Source organism: Pongo abelii, chromosome 1 (genome assembly GCF_028885655.2).
Source record: "Pongo abelii isolate AG06213 chromosome 1, NHGRI_mPonAbe1-v2.0_pri, whole genome shotgun sequence".
In the NCBI taxonomy this organism is placed as follows: domain Eukaryota; kingdom Metazoa; phylum Chordata; class Mammalia; order Primates; family Hominidae; genus Pongo; species Pongo abelii.
In genome coordinates this window covers 89,069,566-89,095,106 of record NC_071985.2, presented here as the reverse complement: position 1 = coordinate 89,095,106, position 25,541 = coordinate 89,069,566, and the positions used below count along the sequence as shown (strand labels likewise).

Here is a 25,541-nt window from a genome sequence, read left to right as displayed (position 1 = left end):
GGCCGAGGCGGCGATCTGAGCGGCTCTGACAGGACGGGTCGGAGAGGGTGGCCTGGCCGGAGCTGGGCGCCGAGAATCCCGGGTGCCAGCACCAGAGCAGCGGCTCTCCGCACTAACTCTCCTCTCCTGGTCTGCTGTAACCCCTGCCGCAGAGCCCGGCAACTCTCAGCTGTCGCCCGCGGAGCCCCGAGGGCCCCTCGCCTCACCTGTGCGTGCGGCGCCTCGCGAGCCCTGTCCGGCTGCGGAGATGAGCGAGGTGAGCGGCGCGGCCAGCGGCGCTCTCGGCAGGGCTGCGGCGGGGAGGGGGCTGCGGCGGGGAGGGGGCTGCGGCGGGGAGGGGGCTGCGGCGGGGAGGGGGCTGCGGCGGGGAGGGGGCTGCGGCGGGGAGGGGGCTGCGGCTCGGGATCCCAGGGAGGCTAGGGAGAGCGAGGCAGACCGGAGCCGCGAAGAACCCTCCAGGGGCGCCCCACTGCCCTCCTAGGAAAGCTCCCACCTCGGGGCGCTGGGAAACGATTGGAAGACGGGGTGCTTTCAGTCTCCCCACTGTGGACGGCGCTTTTGGGGGTAACTGGAATCGGCTGTAGAGTCGGGAAGCGGGGATGCTGAGCTCTCAGGTGGTAGGTCATCCCCTCGGGATACTGCCCCCTGCATCTGTCTTACTACCCGAGGTTATTCTGGCTCCCCTTACCGCCCTCTCTTCGCTTCTGTCCTCTCTCTCCTAGGGATGTAAGGCACTCACATTCCTTCTGTAGCATCTAACAAGAACTCCATCCCTGGCCCCCGGGGAGGGCCACTATGCCCCTTTTAGAAAGGTGGCATCCTGCCCTCCACTAATTTAGTCAGGAACGTTGGAGGGACCTTTTCCGGTATTTAGAAGCCCCTGCCAGCTGCTGGGGAGATTTCCCCTTCAAGAATAGACCTCCCTCTGCAGTGCTTGTTACAAACTAGGTCTTCCGGCAGGCTCTGTGGTGTTCATCGTGGCCAGACCCAGTCCATTAACTGATTTACCGTTTTCAAAGAACACTGTTCATGGGGTGGGGGAGTGGGGGGTCAAAGCAGAGACTTTGGAAAGACGTCTCCTATTGTCTATTTGTAGGCACAGTCTCATCTCCAGAAACAAGGATCAGCCTTCCCAAGTGAAGTCAGTCTGGTTAGTGGCATCACAAGCTTGCCCTCTGCAACCTCTTTCCTAGTACCCACGTCATTGTGTTAAATCCAACTCCTCTGCTATATGTCGGATATGTATGTAGGTCTGCTGCTTACCTGTGATGTAGCCTTAGGCAAAGTACAAAACCTTTGTTTCATTTTTTGTCTGTAAAATGGGGATAATACTGGTTGTTGTAATAATTAAATGAGATAATATATGCCAAATACTTCAAACAGGACCTGGCACTCAATCTATATTAGCTATTGTCTTTCTGTTTCTTTTTTTTTCCTCTCCCATTAGAGTATTACAGAAATTTAACAGAATTCCCAAAGACATTAGATTACTGAAGGAATAGGACCCTGGAGCCTGGGTTCCAGTTTAGATACTAAAAATGAAGATCTCTACTGACTCCTACCAAAAGTTGTCACCCAGGGAGCTAATTAGTGCCAACTGCTGTGTTGTCTTGGTTGCCATGTTCACTAATTTTATCCTGGAAAATTCGGCTAGTCTGGGGGCTGCAGATGAACCAAAGTGGTTTCCAGTCCCTCAGCTGGTTGTGACTCTGACGATGGCAATCTTTCAGAAAGAAAAGAAAAAAACGCATCAACCTCCTCTTTCAGCTCTAATGTGGGAAGAGAGGTTTTCTTTGCCCTCTTTTCACTGAGGTCTAGGGTTCATACTACTCCTCCCACTCCGAGCATTTCTAAATCTGCAAGTTGTAATCCAAGCCATCCCCTGGGAGTTTGTGATCTGAAGGCTATGCCAACGTGAGGATTTGCGGTTAGCCTGTTTTCTGGGGGAAGTGCACAGCCCCTTTGTAGGACACACTACAGGGGCTGGCATTTAGGGTGGTATTTGGTGGAATGAGAAACCTGTTTTGTAGCAAAGGAAACAATTTGGTGTTTGAGGGGAAAGCCAAGTCTGCTCCCTCCTGACTCAGCACCTGAATTTGGTTAGCCTTCATCAGGGGCTCAGTAGAATGATAAGAGAAGGATCCACGGATGGAGACTATCAGTGTACCCAAGTCTGCCCAGCCTCCTTGGCTATCAGAGCAAACTGGTTTTAACTAGCAATTGAGTCATAGAAGCTGTCTCCTAATACGGAGCTGAGCCTGGTCTTAGGGATGAGTACTTACAAAATCCAGAAGCAGCTGTCTCTGAATCAGGTCACAAAGGGGTCTCTGCTTCTCTAGAGGCTGAGATCCAGCCTGTTTTCTTCCTCTTGTAAAAGCTATGGTAAAAGGTGGAAGTGTTGCCCAGAGCTCTAGGGAGACTCCAAACTGCTTCATTTCTCTCAGGCCAGCCCCATGGGGCTCCTCTTTCAGGCAGAAGAGCCCCACCCAGGAAAGCCCTGTGTACCTTGAATCTTACGTAAGTTTCACCTCCCCCAACTGCTTATTTTCTTGCTTCAGAGAAAGTGCATGAAATGAGACAATTTGGGATGTCTTTAAGAGACTCCTATTTCAACTGAAGAACAAAACCAGGGAGGAGTCTCCAGACCTAGAACAACCAACAGTGCAGGGGTTCTGGTGGGGCTGCTGGGGAGGATCTCTGGCTCTGCCTTGCCTTTGTGGCTGTTTGCTGTCACTCATTACTGCAGTAGAGCATTTCCCTGTGAGTGTGTGTGTGCGTTCGTGCATGAAGGAGCTGCAGGGACTCATCTCCAATTTGTCTGCATTCACAGCTGCAGGCAGGACTTGATTGCTGTGGATCGCACTCTATCTCCTGTGGTTTAATAACTTTTCCCTAGTTTCAGTGACGGATGGGAATGAGAGATGTGTTCAGTCCCTGAGGGCTCTTTCCTATAATCCTTTTTCATACAGTGTAGCTGGCTGCTTAAAGCAGAATTGCAGGTTCTTTTGTAATCCTGTTGCATTTCTCATCTGCGAGGACCCTAGCTGGGGGAATCCCTTGGTCCAGCAGTCGTTCTGCTGAAATGGGAGTCATGGACCACTGGTGACAGTCTTCATGGTGTCTGTCCTGTGTTTTGGCTGGCAGGGGCTGGGGCAAGGGACAGATCAACTAGAAATCTCATTTAGGGGAGAGCTTAGACCTGGTGCTCCTTCATTATCCTGTTTGCTCTCTTCTTACCTAATGAGAATGGGATATCACACTTTGGAGATCCACACACTCTTTCCTGTGCACATCTGTCTGCATCTGCCACCTTCCCAACAAGGGAAGTTCAGTCAGAGTGATACTATTCTGTTATGTCTCCTGTGAACCAGTTGTTAGAGAACCTGGTGTGGACTTGGAGGAGATCCAAGTTTATCTCTCTCATTGGTATGTCACTTTTATTATGGTTATATTGGATATATAAAATAGAACGTCTAGTCACTTAATGCTATTGAAATGCCTTCTACTGGCCAGGCGGGGTGGCTTACACCTGTAATCCCAACACTTCAGGAGGCTGAGGCGGGTGGATCATGAGGTCAGGAGATCGAGACCATCCTGGCTAACATGGTGAAACCCCATCTCTACTAAAAATACAAAAAGTTAGCCAGGTGTGGTGGTGGGCGCCTGTAGTCCCAGCTACTCGGGAGGCTGAGGCAGGAGAATGGCGTGAACCCAGGAAGCGGAGCTTGCAGTGAGCCAAGATCGCACCACTGCACTCCAGCCTGGGCGACAAAGTGAGACTCCATCTCAAAAAAAAAAAAAAAAAAAAAAAGAAATGCCTTCTACCTCTGGAAACATCTGCCTTGGAGTGAGGAAGATGAGAACTTGCTCATTCCTTTCTTAGTCTCCCATTTATGTTGCTGGTTTTAGCTGCTTAGGCAGGAGCCTCTGGTTGGTAGAAGTGGATGACTTTGTCATCCTGTGACCTGGAAATATGGATGATTCTTTCTCTCAACCACTGCTGTGATTTGTTAGCTCTGAGAATGTCATCTTTATAGGGTCAGGCAGCCATAAGTAATATGGCTGAAGTCCAGAAGCGCAAACTTGATGCATCTTTCATGTTTGCCTATGGAGGGTCTTAACTGATGGAAGTGGTGGAGATAGAGTTGCAGGCAGAGAGGATGAAGAAAGATGAATAATTGTCTTTTCAAGGTGGTGGTTCTATGAATGCCTCCCGCTATTTTCTTTTTACTTTTCTATATTTCTAAATTGTCTTTCATGAGTCTATTTTATCATAGAGAAAAATAAACTTAGTTCTGCAAAAAATTCTTCAAAATAGAAAGATATATCTTTCACCAAGAAAACCTCAAATAAAATATCAAAACATTTTAGTGATGCGATTTTAGATTTGTTAAGGAACGCTGAAGATCATCTGGTCCAATATTCTCATTTTACAGGTGAGAAAACTGGGGCCCAAAACTTATCTAAGTTTACACTGTACTAGAACCAAGACTAGGGCACAGTACTTCTGACTTGCTCCAAATGGAGCAAGTTCCAAAAGAACATTCCACAGGACTCCTTTAACATTTCACTTCAGTAAATACAGGATTTTTTTTTTTTTTTTTTTGAGTTGGAGTCTTGCACCCTTGCCAGGGCTGGCTGGAGTGCAATGGTGCGATCTTGGCTCACTGTAACCTCCACCTCCAGGGTTCATGCAATTCTCCTGCCTCAGCCTCCCAAGTAGCTGGGATTACAGGCACTCGCCACCACGCCTGGCTAATTTTTTGTATTTTTAGTAGAGATGGAGTTTCACTATGTTGGCCAGACTGGTCTCGAACTCCTGACCTCAAGTGATCTGCCCACCTCAGACTCCCAAAGTGCTGGGATTACAGGGGTGAGCCACTGTGCCTGGCCACAGAATTATTTGATTAGCATGCAAACTTTTAATAAATATATTTCGAGTACTTTTTTTTTTTTTGAGACAGTATCTCTGTCACCCAGGCTGGAGTATAGTGGCACGATCATGGCTCACTGCAGCCTCAAGCTCCTGGACTTAAGCAGTCTTCCCACCTCAGCATCCCTTGTAGCTGGGACCACAGGTACACGTCACCATGCCTGGTTAATTTTTTTTGTATTTTTTGTAGAGACGGGTTTCACCATGTTACCCATGCTGGTCTCGAACTCCTGAGCTCAAGCAGTTCACCCATCTCAGCCTCCCAAAGAGCTGGGATTACAGGCATGAGCTACCATGCTTGGCCTCAATACTTTCTTTTCTTTTTTTTTTTTTTTTTTTTTTTTTTTTGTGAGATGGAGTCTCACTTTGTCGCCCAGGCTGGAGTGCAGTGGCGCCATTTTGGCTCACTGCAATCTCCCCCTCCTGGCTTCAAGCGATTCTCCTGCCTCAGCCTCCCGAGTAGCTGAGATTACAGGCGTGTACCACCAGGCCCGGGTAATTTTTGTTTTTTTTTTAGTAGAGATGAGGTTTCACTATGTTGACCAGGCTGGTCTCAAACTCTGGGCCTCAAGTGATCCACCTGTCTTGGCCTCCCAAAGTGCTGGGATTACAGGCGTGAGCCACCACGCCTAGCCTCAAGTACTTTCTATAAGAAATATAGGCTGGGTGTGGTGGCTCACGCCTGTAATCCCAGCACTTTGGGAGGCCAAGGTAGGTGGATAACGAGGTCAGGAGTTCGAGGCCAGCCTGGCCAACATGGTGAAACCCCATCTCTACTAAAACTACAAAAATTAGCCAGGTGTGGTGGCAGCCACCTGTAATCCCAGCTACTTGGGAGGCTGAGCCAGGAGAATTGCTTGAACCTGGGAGGCAGAAGTTGCAGTGAGCCGAGATAGCACCACTGCACTCCAGCCTGTGACAGAGCGAGACTCCATCTAAAAAAAAAAAAGAAATATAAGCAATGTGGCTGAGTGTGGTGGTTCACGCCTGTAATCCCAGCACTTTGGGAGGCTGAGGCAGGATGACTGTTTGAGCTCAGGAGTTTGAGACCAGCCTGGGCAACATGACAAAACCCTGTCTCTACTAAAAATTAAAAAATTATCTGGGCATGGTGGCGCATGCCTGTGATCCCAGTTACATGGGAGGCTGAAGTGAGAGGATCTCTTGAGCCTGGGAGGTCAAGGCTGCAGTGAGCCGTGATGGCACCACTACACTCCAGCCTGGGAGATAGAGTGAGACCCTGTCTCTCACATACACGAAAAAGAAATATAAGCAGTGTGATCTAATAATGCTGAGCAAGAGGATAGAGACAAGAGACCAACATTAGATAATATTTTATCAACAGGGTACATTCTGGTAGAATACTAGTCAGGGCAGGTACTATCCATCTTTACACAGGATGCCTACTCACCTTAAAAATGGGTGCAGAAAATGGGGTGGAGTAGGTAAGCTGATAGGAGTGAAGGAAGTAGGGAGCCTGGAGGCCCTCTTTTCATGAGTTCTTAATTTCGATGTTCATCTTTGATTCCCATAATTGCAGGAAAGCAGGTGTCTAAGTAAAATTGGTGCACCTGATGAACAAACAGCCTCTGGATATTCAGTCCTCTTTCGTTTGGCCGTTTGACTTCCAAGTCAGGAGTTCAAAGGCTTTGGGAAGAGAATGATAAGGCCAGATGTGATGGCTCATACCTATTATCCCAGCACTTTGGAAGGCTGAGGTGGGAGGATTGCTTCAGCCCAGGAGTTTGAGACTAGCCTGGGCAACATAGCAAGACCCTGTCTTTACAAAAAATAAAAAATTAGCCAGATATGGTGGTGTGCATCTGTAGTCCCAGCTACTTGGGAGGCTGAGGTGGGAGGATTGCTTGAGTCCAGGAGGTCAAGGCTGCAGTGAGCCGTGATTGTGCCACTGCACGACCCTGTCTCAGGAACAAAAAAAAAAGCAAGAAGATGGGGAAAGAAGAATAAGAAGAATGCATTAGGCTGGCAAGGTAAGTGATGAAATCTTACTGGGATTCAAGCATCCTGAGTGCATGATTTTCTAAATCCATACTCTGACCTGCTGCTCAAAATGGCTTGACTTGCGTTGGAATTATTTTAGTTACAAAAGTAAGCTAAATCAGAGGAGATCCAAAACCACTTTTTTTTTTTTTTGACAAAGTTTCACTCCTGTTGCCCAGGCTGGAGTGCAGTGGCATGATCTCGGCTCACTGCAACCTCACCTCCCGGGTTCAAGTGATTCTGCTGCCTCCGCCTCCCAAGTAGCTGGGATTACAGGCACCCAACACCACGCCCAGCTAATTTTTTTGTATTTTTAGTAGAGACTGGGTTTCATCATGTTGGCCAGGCTGGTCTCAAACTCCTGACCTCAGGTGATCCACCTGCCTCGGCCTCCCAAAGTGCTGGGATTATGGGTGTGAGCCACCACGCTGGCCTCAAAAACACTTTTCTAAGAGATCTGCATCCCTGAAAGGTGCCCATAAACAGGTACCTAGAAATCTAGATCTTGTCACAGTCTCCTCACTGAAGCCTGATTTCTATTTCCCTCCAGGCTTATTCCCGAAGGCATGCCCAGTACCCCACCCAGGGAAAAGGGTTACATTTATCGTTCTGTTGTCCTTGGTGCTGCCTCCCTCCCACACAAAGCCCTCCAACTGAGTGTTTGCTTTGTAGGCTGCAGGGGGGATTAATACGTTTATTTTGGGACATTAACACCATGGGTGGGATGCACATTGAAGATTATAGTAATAAATGATGCTATGGCACTACTCTCTCTCCCCCATTCCCTAAACCTCAGTGTGGGGTGAAGGCACAGCTCTAAGCTGTGTGCAGAGCACCACAAATAACCACTCATTAAACTGTGGCAGCCCATGCTGGGGGGAACAGGCTGGGGCTGTTGACTCACTGCATACCATGAGCTGGCATGGCCAAAGAATTCTGCCTCTGACTCCAGTTGGGGGTACTTCTATTCCAGGAAACAGGGATGGGGTGGCTAAGAGGGGAGAATCAGACAAGGGGGCTTGGGAGCTAGGGCTGTTTAGGTTCTATTTTTGTCTTAGGATGCATCTGAGATATAGGGCATCGGGGGAAATAGTATATATATTAAGAGAGGAATGTGTGTATGTAGAACCTGCAGTAAGGATTCCTAGTTCTTTTTCTGTTATTATCTTGAGGGTGACCTTGAGCAAGTCTTTCTGAAGCTGTTTAAGGATTGCAGCTGGTTGCTGCACTGAAAGAATTGAAACGGTTCCAACAGTGCTCCAAAAACAGCAGTCTAGGGTCTTCCAGGGGCACTAGAGGATCCCAGAGGCCTCTGTAAGGTTTTTTAGCAGTTACCTTCATTTAACATTGGAGGAGAATATGTCAGAAGGGATAAAAGGGTCCCAGGGGTGGAGTGGGAGGGTGCAAAGCCTCTTTGTCGCCACTTGGAATCAGATCCACTAACTCTCCTGTCCCCCTTCACTTCCTGCACCTCTATAACAAGCAGGGAGCTTAGGAAGCCTAGAATTTATGTCAATACAAAGGCAAGGAAAGGGATTTTTAAAGGCTAGTATTTAGGATTTTTAGGATTCAGTCCCTTTTTAGGTTTTTCTGCCTTGGACTGTAGGACAGGATTCTGAGTTCCTGTGTGTATTCATCTAAACTAAGTATTCTGGTAGTAAGTACAAAAATGTGTTTATAATGTGTTTTTATTTACACAGCATCCAAGCTATGTCATGCAAATACAGGTATAGGTAGTCTAGGTATGATGAGGTGATCCTTGTTCCTGTCTGTTGCTGCTGTTGACAGCCTGTGATCTCTCTTTAAAGAGCCCAGTGGGCTGAGGAATATGGGGAAATCTGGATAGTTTATCCTTTCCAAGGTTCTAACTCACTGCTTGGAGCAGAAGGGGCGACACTATCTTCCCTTTTCTGGTGACAATGGTTGCTGTGGCAACGCTATTAAAGATGAAAGCCACAAAGGAAGGAGGAAACACAGCCCAAGAAGGGAGCAGGGAAGATTGGGCCTAGAGTTATAGGGTATCTGTTCCCCAGTAGTGGCAGCAGGAAAACAGCACCAAAGTTGCTACCGTTTTGAATGTCTAGGTGCTTGCTACCACAATACTATGTTTTGTTTTTGTTTTGTTTTTTTACACAGAGTCTGGCTCTGTTGCCTAGGCTGGAGTGGAGTGCAGTGGTACGATGTTGGCTCACCGTGACCTCTGCCTCCCAGGTTTAAGCAATTTTCCCACCTCAGCCTGCTGAGTAGCTGGGATTACAGGTGCCCACCACCATGCCCAGCTAATTTTTGTATTTTTAGTAGAGACAGGGTTTCACCATGTTGGCCAGGCTGGTCTCAAACTCCTGACCTCAGGTGATCCCCCTGCCTTGGCCTCCCAAAGTGTTGGAATAACAGGCGTGAGCCACCGCACCTGGCCGACAATACTATCTGGTGAGGCAAGGAATAGACTTACACAATCATTTTCATGACACAAAAGTGGACGAAAGGACTCAATCAAGGAGTATAGTTTGTTTACTCCTAAGTGCTAATCTCCTTCTCCCTGTGGTGTATAACTTAAAAAAAGAGATGTCTCAGGGTTCCCAGAGGTTTAGAGCCATTCTCAGCACTTTTAGGGACAGACATTGGGAAGACAGGGAGATTGTGATTTCTAGGGCTTGTTTAGAGGGGAAAAAAAAGAGCATTTATGAAACTCCTACGGTAGCAGAATAAGCCTCCAGGGCCCTTCGAGCAATCCCAGGTATTCTCTTCCTCTTTCAGTTCCACTTAGAGAAGAACTGCTCTGCGGCAACTCCACTCTCTGATTCTAGTACTTTAACCCTGCAATAAATACCTCAGCATCTTGACCTAAACCTATTCTTATATTCAACCCCAGGTTATATTACTTTGGAATAATAACTATTTATTGCAATATGTGCTAAGTATTTTACATACATTTTTCTCTGGTTCCTTTTACCTTTTTTTTTTTTTTTTTTGAGACGGAGTCTCGCTCTTGTTGCCCGGGAGTGCAATGGCGCGATCTCAGCTCACTGCAACCTCTACCTCCCGGGTTCAAGTGATTCTCCTGCTTCAGCCTCCCAAATAGCTGGGATTACAGGCATGCGCCACCATTTCTGGCTAATTTTGTATTTTTAGTAGAGGTGGGGTTTCACCATGTTGGTCAGGCTGGTCTCGAACTCCTAACCTCAAATGATCCACCTGCCTTGGGCTCCCAAAGCCCTGGGATTATAGGTGTGAGCCACCATGCCCTGCCTTTTTACCTTTCAAGATAGATATTATCTCTCTTCTGCAGATGAGAGATCTGAGCACAGCAAAGCTAATTAATTTACCCAGTGTCACACAGCTAGGAATGACAGAGCTGAGATTTGAACAGATAGTCAATGCAGATGCAGGGTATGAATCCAGATCTGTCTGACTAGTGTGCCACATTGCTGCTCCCAGGAATTTGAAGCCTAACAGAATTTTATTTTATTTTTTTTCTTTTATCCTCATCCTCTATGTGATGGTAAGGCCTAAGCAAATTTTAATTCACATAAATATCCATTAAGTACCTACTATTACAAGACATGGGTTGTAGTTATTGTAGCCTAGACATAAACAAATGGAAAACATGGACTGTGCTTCAAAGGAAATAAAACCTATCAGGGTGCTGAGGGTGGGGAAGGGGAGGTAAGACATATTACCTGTACCTGTGGTACAGGTAATATGAAATATACTTCATGAGAAGGCCTTTCCTTCATTCTCTGCTCTTTTTCAGGCACATATGTTAAAGTGAAGGAAAGCAATGACCTGGCTTCTGATTCCCTTTTCCATAACCTCTGAACTGGCTACAGAATGGAGGCCTTCAACTGTCTGAAAACAAATTTGATTTCAGAAGTTTAGATGAGGTTGCAAATAAAACAGAGAGCTCCCTTCATTTATTTAAAAAATTCTTAGTGTAAATCATGTGTAAAGGATCAAAAAGGATCAATAGGAATTAATGATACGAAAAGGAGGCAGAGATAAGAGAATATGCCAAGGTCCTGAGGTGGGAAGGAACATAGTATGTTCCAGAGGTGAGGTTATTGAGGTAATCAGAGGCTGAATAATGTAGAGCCTTTTAGGCCGTATTAAGGATTTTGGGCTGAGTGTGGTGGCTCACACCTATAATCCCAGCACTTTGGGAGGCCGAGGCAGGAGTACTGCCTGAGTCTGGGAGTTTGAGACCAGCCTGGGCAACATGGCAAAAACCCATCTCTACAAAAAAATACAAATATTAGCCGGGTGTAGTGGTATGTGGCTGTGGTCCCAGCTACTCAGGAAGCTGAGGTGCGAGGATTGCTTGAGCCTAGGAGGCCAAGGCTGCAGTGAGCTGAGATTGTACCATTGCATTCCAGCCTGGGCAACAGAGCAAGACCTTGTCTCAAAAAAATAATAAGGACTGGGCGTGGTGGCTCATGCCTGTAATCCTAGCATTTTGGGAGGCTGAGGCAGGTGAATCACCTGAGGTCAGAAGTTCAAGACCAGCCTGGCCAACATGGTGAAACCTGGTCTCTACTAAAAATACAAAAATTAGCCGGGCATGGTGGTGCGTGCCTGTAATCCCGGCTACTCGGGAGGCTGAGGCAGGAGAATTGCTTGAACTCAGGAGGCAGAGGCTGCAGTGAGCTGAGATCATGCCACTGTACTCCAGCCTGGGCAACAGAGAGAGACTCTGTCTCAAAAAATATATAACAAAAAAATAAAAATTAAAAAGAATTTCATCTTTTATCCTAAGAGCATCAGTAACCACTTGGGTTGTTACAATTGCTCATGTCAGAGCCAACTGTGTTAGGGTGTGCAATGGTCTGAATGTTTGTGTACCCCCAAAATCCATATATTGAAATCCTAACCCCCAAGATGATAATACTAGGAAGTGAGGCCTTTGGGAGGTGATTAGGTCATGAGGGCAGAGCCCTCATAAATGGGATTAGTACCCTTATACCCTTATAAAAGAGACCCCAGGCTCAAAAAAAAAAAAAAAAAGAGACCCCAGGCTAGGCACGGTGGCTCTTGCCTGTAATCCCAGTACTTTGGGAGGCTTAGGCGGGAGGATCACAAGGTCAAGAGATTGAGACCATCCTGGCCAACATGGTGAAACGCTGTCTCTACTAAAAATACAAAAAAATTAGCTGGGCATGGTGGCATGCGCCTGTAGTCCCAGCTACTTGGGCAGCTGAGGCAGGAGAATTGCTTCAACCCAGGAGGTGGAGGTCACAGTGAGCTGAAATCGTGCCACTGTACTCCAGCCTGGTGATAGAGGGAGACTCCGTCTAAAAAAAAAAAAAGAGACCCCAAAGAGATCCCTCTCCCCTTCTACCATGTGAGGATATAGCAAAAAGATGGCCATCTACAGATGGAAAGTGGGCCTCACCAGTCATTGAATTCAGGTTGTTTCCAGTTTTTGGCAATTACAAGTAGAGCTGCTATAAATATTAATTTACAAATGTATGTGTGAACATAAGTTTTAATTTCTCTTGGATAAATAACTAGGAATAGGATTGCTGGGTGGTATGGTAAACGTATGCTTAAGAAATTGCCAAAGTAGCTATACCTCTTGCAATCCCACCAACAATGTATGAGAGTTCCAGTTGGTCTATATCTTTGCCTCTACATGGTATTGCCACTAAACAGAAAATTTTTAATAGGTATGTGGTGATATCTCATTGTGGTTTTAATTTGCATTTCCCAAATGATGATGATGTTATATATCTTTTCATGTGCTTATCATCCATGTATCTTCTTTGGCGAAATGTCTGTTCAAATATTTTGCCCATTTAAAAAAACTGTTTTTATTATAGAGATTTAAAAGTTCTTTCAAAACTTATTCTGGATGCAAGCCTTTTATCAGATATTTGATTTGCAAACATTTTCTTCTAGTCTGTAGTTTGTTTCTTTTTTTTTCCCCTGCCCCCAAGACAGAGTCTTGCTCTGTTGCCCGGCTGGTGTGTAGTGGCACGATGTTGGCTCACTGCAACCTCCGCCTCCAGGGTTGAAGCAATTCTCCCGCCTCAGCTTTCCGAGTAGCTGGGACTACAGGCACGTGCCACGATGCCCGGCTAATTTTTGTATTTTTAGTACAGACTGGGTTTCACTATGTTGGCCAGGCTGGTCTCCAATGCCTGACCTCATGATCCACCTGCCTTGGCCTCCCAAAGTGCTGGGATGATGAGTGTGAGCCACTGTGCCTGATCTTTTTTTGTTTTTTCTTTTTGAGACAAGCTGTCACTCTGTCACCCAGGCTGGAGTGCAGTGGCGTGATCATAGCTCACTGCAGCCTTGATCTCTGGGTTCTAGTGATCGATCTCATGCCTCAGCCTCCTGAGTAGCTGGGACTACAGGTACACGGCACCACACTTGGACTAATTTTTTTTTTTTTTTTTTTTTTTTTTTAGTAGAGACAAAGTCTGTGTTGCCCAGGCTGGTCTCAAATTCTTGGCCTCAAGTGATCTGCCTGCCTTGGCTTCCCAAAATGCTGGGATTACAGGTGTGAGCCAGCATGCCCTGCCTAATTGTACATATTCATGGGGGTACATAGTGAGTGATATTTTGATACATATAACATATAGTGATCAGATTGGGGTAATCCCTAACTTTTTTTTTTTTTTTGAAGCAAATTCTTCTAGATCCTGATTTCTTTTTTTCTTTTTTAAAGCATTTCCCTAAACTTTTAACATTGGTATTCCTGGGCTGGGCACAGTGGCTCATGCCTGTAATCCCAGCACTTTGGGAAGCCGAGGCGGGTAGATCACGAGGTCAGGAGTTCGAGACAAGCCTGGCCAACATGGTGAAACCCTGTCTCTACTAAAAATACAAAAGTTAGCCAGGCATGGTGGTGGGCACCTGTAGTCTCAGCTACGCGGGAGGCTAAGGCAGGAGAATTGCTTGAACCCTGGAGGCGGAGGTTGCAGTGAGCCGAGATTGCGCCACTGCACTCCAGCCTGGGCAACAAAAGCGAAACTCCGTCTCAAAAAAAAAAAAAAAAAAATTGGTATTCCTCAACATTGACAATTCCTATTGTCTTAGACCTGCTTCTTTCCTCTCTAATGGTAGTCGGAAAAGAAATTCAGGTTGAGAGAGGCTTTTATTTATTTATTTTTATTTAAGGATAAATATATTTATTTATCCTAAGTCATATTTATTTACTTCTTAAGGAGAGAGGGAAGCTTTATATATGAGAGAGTAAAGGGAACTGATTGTCAAGATTCCTGAGGAGGAGAAGGGTGATGGGATCTAGAGCTCAGATGGAAGGACAAGACATCATCTGACAAATGCTCTGGGAGGAGGCAGATAGGCAAGTGTGTGGTGCTTCTATTTCCTGGAAGTGGGAGGAAATGAAAAGGGTAGGCACTCCTGGGGAAAGTATTAGGGAAAGGGAGAATGTTACTATGTCATGTTCCTCTCTGCAATCTCAAAGCTGAAAGAAAAAAAGACCCTTAAGCCAACAAGACTCTCCTTCCTTTCCTTCTTCCTCATGGGAAGGGAGAATCTGCAGCTTTGAGCTGCAGAGGAAACAAAAAAGTACTCATGGGGAATTGGCAGTATCACCAAGATGATGGAATGGAACATTGGTACACATCAGGCTCAGAGGCAAGGAGAAAAGAAATATAGGAAGGTAGGCAAGGAAAGCAACTAAAACCCTCTAGGGAAAATAAATTAAGGAAAAGAAAGAGTTGATGGGCCTCACAGTTGCTAATTGGTGTTTGGTTTCTATTGAGAAGTGAGAAACATTTAGTCCTGGCTGGGGAGGGTGTGGGTGGCTCACACCTGTAATCCCAGCACTTTAGGAGGCTGAGGCTGGAATATTGCTTGAGTGAGAACCTGTTTCAAAACAAACAAACAAACAAAACCCCTAAAATCCCATTCAGTCCTGTGTGGGCAGCGAGGCTGAACGAACCAAGCTCCAAGCTCACTAGAAACTTGGAATAACAGGCTTGAATGACAGTGAGGGAGGCATTTGAAATGGAAGCCAGTAGAATGATCCTACACATGGAATTCTCAGACTCTGAAGGGCTGGGTTCTTGCTCTGTGAGTAAAGAATGTAAACTATGGCTGTCCTCCAGGAGTCAGCCGTGTGTGTCTGGAGGCCCACTGAGCAAACATTAAGATGAAAACCAGAATCAGGGTGATTAGATCAATTAGCAGAGCAGAAATCTGAGTGATAGGCATGGTCTGGGATCAGGTTGTCAAATATTAATAACATGTAAAATTGCCCCATAATGGCAGGACTGGACCCTGTTCCCCAAGTTCCCTTTGGAGTATATGTGAAGATAGCATTGCATACGCATGCACATACATACCCCTACACGCCCATACTTTTGATTGGAGATTGAGAGATAGTGTAGGATAATGATCAAGAGCATGGATTCTAGAGCCAGACTGCCTGGGTTCAAATCCTAGCTTTGTGGTTTATTTGTTCTATGGCTTTGGGCAAGATAACCTCTCGACTTCAGTTTCCTTCTCTGTGAAATAGAAATAGTAATTATACCTATTTTATAGGGCTGTTAAAATCATTCAACGTGTTAGTGTTTATAAAGTACTTAGAAAAGTAGCTGGCACATAGTGTATTATATATGATTGTTCATAAAGTAAAGCGAGGTGACATTCTGAAATCCTTGATTTCTTCCAGTTCCCCCAGTTGGGTCCTATAAGGAGAAGGAAGGATTTGCTAAACCATTTCATTGTTGTTATTTCTGGTCAGGAAAGCTCAGTATCGAAAGGAGTAGAAGGCTAGGCACTCCAGCCTCGGTGACAAGAGCAAAACTCCATCTCAAAAAAAAAAAAAAAAAAAGGAGTAGAAGAGCACCTGAGAGGTTTCTGATCCATACCTGGCTAGAATGAGGAGCTGCTGAGAAATGCTGACCTGTTACAGCTCTTGCAGTTTGGCCTCACTACTCTGCAGGTATGAATTTTTGTGAGAAACACTAGAGTACGTGGTCTCTGGTCCCAGAGTGTACCTCCATGCCTCCTTTGTTTATGTGAAGTATGGTTAGTCTGATGGCTTGCAGATGCGTATACCAGACGACCTTAATTCATCTAAAATTGCTGCGTTTCTGGAAGATAAACAGGAGGGTTGAGGCAGAGACCAGGGACTAATAAAGGACTGAGCACCACATAGAGGGTGGGAGCAGACAACTTGTGATCTAACTGCCCCCACCCCTAACCTCAGCAAATCACAAACAACTAAATCCAGAAGAGTGTCTAGAGTGGCTGTTTCGAGAACTGGCTAGAGAGAAAGAGGGAAGAGGGGCAGGAGGTAAAAGCTCCTGCACCCCTTTCAGCGGAAGGTAAAAGGGAGATTTCAAGGGGCATTGTGAGTAACAGGAGTTTTCTTCTCCTTACAGCATCCTTTGCTGGTTTCCCAAGTGGAGACCCACCACTTTTAGATTATTATCTCTCATAAATTTAACCTAAATGGAGCTAGAAACCCCGGGGGGTGGGGCAACCAGATGGCAGCTGAGCCACTGCTCCATTCCGGGGCCGGTGATCTCCAGAGAGACTTGGGAGGAAAGCGGCTGGCAGGGCAGAGGGAAAGTGGCAGCTTGTGTGGTTTAGTCCTGATACACATTCCTGCTTATTCTCAAGGTCCGCTGATATGAGAAGGAATGTAGAGGAAACAACCACCTGAGGGAAGATATTTAGAATCAGAGTCCAGTGGCTGGGCGCGATGGCTCACGTCTGTAATCCTAGCACTTTGGGAGGCTGAGGCGGGCGGATCACGAGGTCAGGAGATCAAGACCATCCTGGCTAACACGGTGAAACCCCGTCTCTACTAAAAATACAAAAAATTCGCCAGGCGCAGTGGCGGGCGCCTGTAGTCCCAGCTACTCGGGAGGCTGAGGCAGGAGAATGGCATGAACCCAGGAGGCAGAGCTTGCAATGAGCAGAGATTGCGCCACTGCACTCCCGTCTGGGCGACAGAGCAAGACTCCGTCTCAAAAAAAAAAAAATCAGAGTCCAGATTTTCCTTCAAAGAGGAGGGGTTGGGGTGAGAGAAAAGATCTGATGGATTAAGGGAATAGGCTTAGAGTCAGACAGAGGGATAATGGCTAAATCATGGATCAGAGTCTGAGATTTACTAGCAAAAGAGAGCATAGGATTTGCAGTCAGAGATCATGAGACTATAGAACTTGCCTCTTAACCTATGGTCCTCTTGTCTGGACAGTTGCTGTTATCCTATTAACTGCATACTCCATCTAGGTCATACTTTTTTTTTTTTTTTTTTTGAGACAGAGTCTTGCTCTGTAACCCAGGTTGGAGTGCAGTGGTGTGATCTCAGCTCATTGCAACCTCCGCCTCCCTGGTTCAAGCAGTTCTCCTGCCCCAGCCTCCCCAGTAGCTGGGATTACATTTGCCTGCCACCACACCCAGCTAATTTTGTGTTTTTAGTAGAGATGGGGTTTCGCCATGTTGGCCAGGCTGGTCTCGAACTCCTGACCTCAAAGGATCCACCAGCTTCAGCCTCCCAAAGTGCTGGGATTACAGGTGTGAGCCACTGTGCCCGGCCAGGTCATATTTTTACAGTGTGGACAAACCTCTTGTGATGACAGTATTCCTGTGGAAGGTGTCACCTCAGTAACTATTGGGACATTTTATCGATTATGTGCAAAATTAAGAAAAGAAAAACATTTGACCACAGGGGGATTATGCGGAGAGAAAGAGTAACAACTGGATCAGTCTCCTAAGTCTCAGGAACAGTCCTTCCTCTCATGGAATCTTTCTTTTGGTCAAAGGGGAACAAGCAGGAATTCCATAGGGTTTCAGGAACACCTTTATGTATGTTCTTCCAGATTTTAAAATGAAAATATATATGGGCCTGGCGTGGTGGCTTGTGCCTGTAATCCCAGCTCTTTGGGAGGCTGAGACAGGAGGATTGCTTGAGTCCAGGAGTTTGAAACCAGCCTGGGAAGCATAGCAAGACCCAGTCTCTACAAAGAATACAAAAATTACCCAGGTATAGTGGTGTGCCTGTAGTCCCAGCTACCTGCAAGGCTGAGGTGCGAGGATCACTGGAGCCTGGGAGATCGAGGCTGCAGTGAGACATGATTGTGCCGCTGCACTCCAGCCTGGGTGACAAAGCAAGACTTATCTCTTAAAAAAAAAAAGGAAAATGTGTGTGTGTGTGTGTGTGTGTGAGTGTATATGTGTATATATATGTATGTATATATATATAAAATATACATATAAATATAAACACATATGTATCTTACACAAAATTTGGACCATATAAAGTTATAAGCGAGTTTGAAAAACTTGCCTATGTCAAATACAATATTGCATTAGCACTTTTAATAATTTTTGCTCTAAATTATTATTTTCTTTCCCCCTAATGTTTTATTGGAACCATTTACCAGAATTGAAAGAATAGTTCAAGCCAGGTGCAGGCATTGCATCTATTATCTCAGCTATTTAGGAGGCTGAGGAGGAAGAATTGCTTGAGCTCACCAGTTTGGGACCAACCTGGGCAGCATAGTGAAACCCCATCTCGAACAAACAAATAATTAGAGTTAATAAATAATTTCAGCAAAGTTGTTGGATACAAGATCAATATATAAAAATCAGTGGTGTCTCTAAACACTATCAATGAAAACTCCAAAAAAGGAAATTAAAGCAATTCCTTAAGGAAAGAAAAAATAGTTCAGTACATATCCATATGTCTTCCACTTAGATTCAGTAATTGTTAACATATTAGCATATTTGTGTCAGCATGTGACATATTTGGTCTTATGGAGATAGTACAGCCTGTTGGCTAGGAGTATGGAGTCGGTCTACCTGGGTTCCAAAGCCAGGTTCACTGTTTTCTATTGCGTGATTTGACTTGGGCAAGTTCCTCAACATCTTTCTAAGCCTGTTTTCCTCAACTATAAAATAGGGTGCCATCTTCTTAGAGATTTCAGAGGATTAAATGGGATAATGTTTGATATATAATAAACAATAAATATTATTTGGGTCCTTATCTCCTCTAAAATCACTTAGCCTAGAAGATAGGAAGAGTATCTTGATTGGTTTCACCTTAAATTCATGGCCATTAACCCCCAATGTGCCCTTTGTGCTATCTGGTAATCCTGCTACATCTTTAGGGTCTAGTTGTGTTGCCTCGGCTGGTCTTGGACCCCTGGGCTTAGGTGATCCTCCTGCCTCATCCTATATCTCACCAGCTCACTCACTCTCTTACTCTCTTAGATAATCCTTTCAGTCATTCTCCTCTTTCTTCAAATATTTAATACTTCTGTGCCTTCTTCACTCTCAGCTGACAACTGTCTTTCGTGTTTCATTGAGACAATGGAAACAATCAGAAGAAAACTTTTATACATTTCTACATCTGCCACCTTTCCTGCATCTATTCCTTCATTTCTATATTGTAGATAAACTGTCTGTATTCTTATCGAAGGGCAACCCCTCCATTTATGCACCAGATCTATTTCCTCTTGCCTATTCAAGACATCACTCTGGTAATTATCCCCTCTCCTGTATCATCAATTTTTTTCTTCCTTACTAAATCATTTCCATCAGCATTTAAAATCCCCCATCTTACCAAGCCCTCCCATAACCTCACATTCATCTCTAACTAATGTCCAATTCCTCCGCCGCCCTTTAAAGAAAGGCTCTTTGATAGAGCTCTCTGTACTGAAAAATATACAGGCAGATCCAACTTATTTTACCATGAAACTTGTCTCAAGTCTTAGTATTTCCTATTATCTCCATCACTACCACCCTAGTCCAGGCCCCATCATCTTGCTTGTACCATTGCAAGACCCTCTTGTTTTCCCTGGTTTCTTGAACCTCTATTTTCTTTCTTTTTTTCCTTCTTTCCTTCCTTCCTTCTTTTTTTTTCTTTTCTTTTCTTTTCTTCTTCTTTCGAGATGGGGTCTCACTGTGTTGCCTGGGCTGGTCATGAACTCCTGGGCTCAAGTGATCCTCCCATCTCAGCCTCCCAAAGTGCTGGGATTATAGGCATGAGCCACCACACCCAGCCAGTAATCTTTTTTCTACCCATCTGTCAGAACAATCCTTTAAAAACATGACAGACCATGTTTTCCTCTGCCCCAAAACCTATAATGCCTTTTCATCAGCTCAGAAAAAAAATCTAAATTCTTTGTCCTGTTCCAAAGACACATATTCTGGCTATCTACCTAACCTCATTTCTTATATTCTCTCCCTTACATAGCTCCAGCCATGATGGTCTTTCTTTCTCTTTCCTCTTCCCCTTCCCTTTCCCTCACTCTTGTTGCTCAGGCTGGAGTGCAGTGGCGCAATCTCAGCTCACTGCAACCTCCGCCTTCCAGGCTCAAGTGATCCTCCCATCTCAGCCTCCTGAGTACCTGGGACCACAAGTGCACGCCACCATGCTTGATTAATTTTTGTAGTTTTTGTAGAGATTGGGTTTCACCATGTTGACCAGGCCGGTCTCGAACTCCTGGACTCAAGCAATCCGCCCACCTTGGCCTCCCAAAGTGCTGAGATTACAGGCATGAGCCACTGAATCTGGCCCATGATTATTTTTTTACTCTTCCTTGAACATACAGGCACAAACCTGCTTCAGGGACTTTCTACTTGATATTTCATCTGCCCAGAGGATCTTTTCCCACACATTCACATAGCTTGTTCTTACATCGTCATTAAAGCCTCTACTCAAATGTCAGTCTTCAGAGAGACTTTCCTAGACTACCCTGCTTTATTTTCTTTCATGGCATTTGTCACTAACTGATGTATTTGTTGAATAAGTGCAGGGACTTTCTTTTGCTCACTGCTGTATGCCCAACGCCTAGAACAATACTTGCCATGTGATTAGGCACTGACATATTTGTTGAATGAATCTTTTGCTTCTTTTATACCTCTTTAGTGTATAGAACAGTGCTGAACACAAGTAAGTGCTTGATAAGTATTTACTGAAGTGAGATGGAAACAGCATAATCTACAGAACATTAATTGGATTCTATCAGTTTCTTAAAGCAGAACCCTTAAGTCTGGCAGTCATTCAACAGAGGTTTGCATCTGTAAAATGGGGGATAATACTAAATACTCCACTAAGCTGTTCCAAGAATTAGATGAGAAGACATTTATGAAAGCACCCAGTTTTTGTATTTTGTTAAATATAAAGTACTTAAAATTGTGAGGTGAATAAACAGACTCCAAACGTACCAAGTGCAGGAATGACTCTGTCTCCAGATGAGCCATACCTTGAGACTGATGAATGTCCAGATGATGTAGCCTTATTAATATAATTTTGAGGAAGGGGAATTACTATGTTTTTTTAAAGAGCTGGGGTCTTGCTATGTCTTGCCAGGCTGGTCTTGAACTCCTGGGCTCAAGGGATCCTCCCAAGTAGCTGAGACTACAGGTTTATGCCACTGTACCTGGCCTTACTATTACGTTTAACTCTCCATCTGAGCAGGGAACCTGGAAAAAAGCATAGACATCAGCTGATTAGTCTCACTTCAAATTCATGACCTCCTGCCTTATGAGGGGCCTTATGTCTCCAGCAATCCTATCACTGTTCCTTAGTCCATTTACTCTCCTACTCGCCTAGGTGAGTATTTCTCCCTTCCTTTCTTTAATACCTCTTCCCTCCTCCTCTTGGATGATGACCTTGTTACACATTTTACTTCAAAAAATAGAAGCAGTTAGGGAGACCCTCCAAATGTTCCCTCTGCTTGCACCTGGGCCTGTAAGCTTTGCCTTCCCTCCAGTTCCTGTGGGTATCCTAGTCTAGCTCTTATTCAAAGCCAGCCCTCTACTGATGCACTAGATCTCACCCCCTCTCTCCTATTCCAGTAATGATCCTCTTTCTCTCCTACAGTTTTTCATTGTCTACTGGATCATTTCCATAAGAACGCAAGCATTCTGTAATTTCTGTCATCTTAAATAAAATCTTCTCGTGACCTCATATCTGCCAAAAGTTATACCCCCATTCCCATTTTTGGAATTCCTTCTATATTTGCTGCTGCAATTCCTCTCTTCCTTTTCCCTCTTGAGCCCATTACAATCATTCCCTCCCCTTGCTCCCCTCCTTCATGGACACTTCTCTTATCAGTGTCACCAGTGATCTCCCCATAGCAAAACTCAATGGTCAATTCAGTTCTCATCTTACTTGGCTTACCTGCAGAATTAGACATTGTCATTCTCTACTCCCTGAAATATTTTCTTCACATGGCTTCCACATTACTGTAATCTCTTGGCTTTTCTCCTACCTGGCTTCTTCTCCATCCTGTTGATTTTTCTTAATTTCTACAATTCTAATCACTGGGATACCTCAGGATTTTATCCTCTTCTCTATCTGAACTCACTTTCTTGGCGATCCCATTCAGTCTCATGGCTTTAAATGCTATCCATATATCAATAGCTCCCTAATTGATATCTGTAGCCCAGGCCCTTCTCTTTAACTCATGTTGAATATTCAACGTTTATAAAAGCATCTTCTCTTGGATAATTAATAGCCATCTCAAATTTGTTTAAAAATAAGCTCCTTATCCTCCCCCTAAAACCTCCTCTCCCTGTTTTCTACATCTCAGGAAATGGCAGCTCTATTTTTTTCAGATCATCAGGCCAAAATTTGGAATCATCCTTGACCCCTCTCTTTCTCACAATGCCATTTTTCGAATCAACAAATCATATTGGTCATAGCTGGAAAATATACCCAGAATCCAACCATTTACCATCTTCATCGCCACCATGCTGATTAAAGCTACCATCGTCTCTTGCTTGGTTTTCTGCAATAACCTCTTAACAGATTTTTCTGCATCCTTTCTCATTTCCCTTTTATGCAAATCAGAGGTCTCCAGCAACTTCTCATCTCACTTGTAGTAACAGTCAAACTCCGTAAAAAGACTTCTAAAGCCCTACATAATCTGCTTCCACACCCAGTTAACTCTGTTCTCATCTCCATTAATCTTTCCTCTTTCCTCTCTCCACTCCAACTACACTGGTCTGCTATTCCTCAAACAGGCTAGTCACACTTCCAACCCAGAGCCCTTGAAAACTCCTGCCAGATATCTATGAGCCTTACTTCCTCATCTCCTTCAGCTATTTGGTCAAATGCTGCTTTTCAGAGAGGCTTTTCCTGACTACTCTATGTAAAACTGTATTCCTCCATTTCCACCCCAGTACTTACTATTTCCTTTCCCTGCCTTTTCTCCATAGCACTTATCATCATAGCAGTCATTTTATATGCTTTATTTGTCTCTATATACACTGGAATGTAAGCTCCATGAGGGCAGAATTTCTTTGTCTGTTTTGTCCTCTACACTTTCTAGCATCAGTAAATCTTTGCTGAATGAATTTTGATAACTTTTCCTCTGGTCTCTGATCTCAAGACTTGCTTCTTCAAAAGACTAAGGGAATGCACCTGGTAATAGGAGGGTTTGAGAGTATATAAGAGGTCTAAGGTGATGACGCCTTCAAATTACTTCCATGAATATCTAATATTCTGATATTCTAATATTTTTTCCAGCTTAATACCAAAACATCCCCAGCAACCAACCAGGCAGCTGGCCCAGAGGAAAAAGGTGAGTGGGGTTGGGCTAGGCAGTTTGTAGAGCAGGTGACTGTAGAGACATGAAGACAAGTGGGGTGAGTCTGGAATTTCCTAAACTCAGACATGAAAGGAATAAGAATGTGGATAAGTGAAACAAAGGACTAGTTTGGAACTATAGTACTATATCTATAGGCTTCCTTCTATTTTTCCTAGGAAGTAAACGATCAGTATTTACTCCTTGATTTTAGAAACTGGGTCTGGAGTGTTGGGGGAGAGAGGTACAAGATAAGAAGAAACTCATCAAAAGTCCCAGCATTATCTTCATCAGAAATTGAGAGAAAGCTGAGGACAGTGAGTGTGCATTGGAACTTGAACCGTAGGATTTATGAATAAATGAGGAAAGAAGACGTTTGTTGTTTGGTCCAAGAGTAGCAGAGCTCCCCTAAGTAACTATAGCTAATTCCCAGCCTAAGTACCTTGACTCAGACTTCTAGGGGAATTATTAGGCATTCATAATCCTAGCAAAAATTGGGGGACCCCACGGAGTCTGGCACAAGGTGGACCTTACTCACTGTACTGGGGACCTGGAGAAAGGGTCTAGAGCAGGTCAGATTAACTCATTAATGAGTCTCCCAACTATCTGCAGGAAAAGCTGGCAATGTCAAGAAGGCGGAGGAGGAGGAGGAGATTGACATTGATCTGACAGCACCAGAAACAGAGAAGGCTGCCCTTGCTATTCAGGGCAAGTTCCGGCGATTTCAGAAAAGGAAAAAGGATCCCAGCTCCTGAATGGCCAGCCTTGCCCTTCACCTTCACCTTCACCCTGGTCCCTTCTCTCCCCTTCTCCACACCCATTTATCTTTATCCCTTGTCCCTCTAGCCATTCCTTGAGGCAAGTTCAGCCCTTATATACTCTTGTATCTGGCCCCCTCAAGCCATCACAGAAGTAGAGGCACAAGAGAGGTGGAGAAGATGAAGACTTCAATCAGCAGTCACTTGTCTAAGGGTGGAACAATTTCTTCTTGGGATAAGGTTCTTCGATCAGTAGCTATGCCTGCCCTGTAGGGTTGAACAAGAGGCTTCGAGGCTGAGAGATCTCCCCAAAGAACAATGTGGGAAGGAGGGGAAGGCCTTCAGAGTAGGGTGCCTGAGGGTGGGACATATGCACTGTTCTGCTAGTTACAGCATTCACACTTTAGGTAACATTTTTTTTTCCCCTTCAGATCCTTCTGCACCAACTCTAACTTCCCCTCCCAGGATCTAAGCCACAGTGGGGACTTGAGCCTCCCTTTCCCCCTAGGCAGACCTAAATCAAGCAGCTTACCACAGTAGTGCATGCTGAGTAGATTAGTTCCAAGGAAGGGAGACTGGAATGGTGGTGTCAAGGAAAAGCCTCCCTCATCATCTAGTCAAGGACCATAACGGGCAGATGCAGAAGAGGTTCCAGGGCCATAGGGGAATGAGAAGTAGGGCACATATAGGGAGGAAAGAAAAGTGAAGAAGGGGGAAATCTCTGAATTTTTTTACTGCTGGAAAAAGTGTACTACATGAAGGATGCTTGGGGCTTTGCTAACCTGCTCACCTCTAACCCCCCAAGTCTAGCCATCCCCAGAGGCCACACAAACCAAGTGACTCCTGTAGTTCCCATTTGCCCCACTATGGAGTCAGGGCAAAAGTGGAATAGCCACTCTATGTGATTTTAGCATGTTTAATAATTTTAACAATAAACCACCCCACAAATGGGGTCATTTAACCACTACTGATGTTTTTTTCTTGGGAGGAATGTGATTATAAGCCTGAGCTGGCCTCAGGGAGTGGGGTGGAGAAGCAACTGCGTTGATTGCGTTGATTGCGTGGTAGCACAAGAAACTAACACTGCCTGAGCAATTTTCAGACTGAAGCCAATCCTCGCTTCCCCTACCCCTACTGACCTTGCCCTCACCTTGATTTGCCACCCACATTGTCTCTGCTGCTGTCACCGCCCCCAGGGTTCACCTGCAAGAGTGCTCATTTTTCCTTTCTCCTTCCAGCTGAGAGCGTGCTGGGTACACATCCCTCTGAAAACAAACCTGGTCTTCCTTGCTCCGGATTCCCAAATAACCTATCCTAGATTTCCTT

At 45.1% G+C, this 25,541-nt stretch overlaps 1 protein-coding gene across 1 annotated transcript; it reads left to right on the top strand.

Annotated features, from left to right (window-relative positions):
• On the top strand, positions 1-25,203 carry PCP4L1 (Purkinje cell protein 4 like 1). Its single transcript, XM_002809888.4, has 3 exons — positions 1-256; positions 23,400-23,454; positions 24,070-25,203. The coding sequence occupies exons 1-3, from the start codon at positions 248-250 to the stop codon at positions 24,210-24,212; spliced, it is 207 nt and encodes a 68-aa protein (XP_002809934.1). The 5' UTR covers positions 1-247; the 3' UTR covers positions 24,213-25,203.
• The last annotated feature ends 338 nt before the right edge of the window (positions 25,204-25,541 follow it).

What these genes read in the sequence shown, in the direction of transcription:
- PCP4L1 (XM_002809888.4), top strand. An exon ending in AGCTGGCCCAGAGGAAAAAG is followed by an intron (nt 23,455 to 24,069) that starts GTGAGTGGGGTT and finishes AACTATCTGCAG; the next exon opens with GAAAAGCTGGCAATGTCAAG.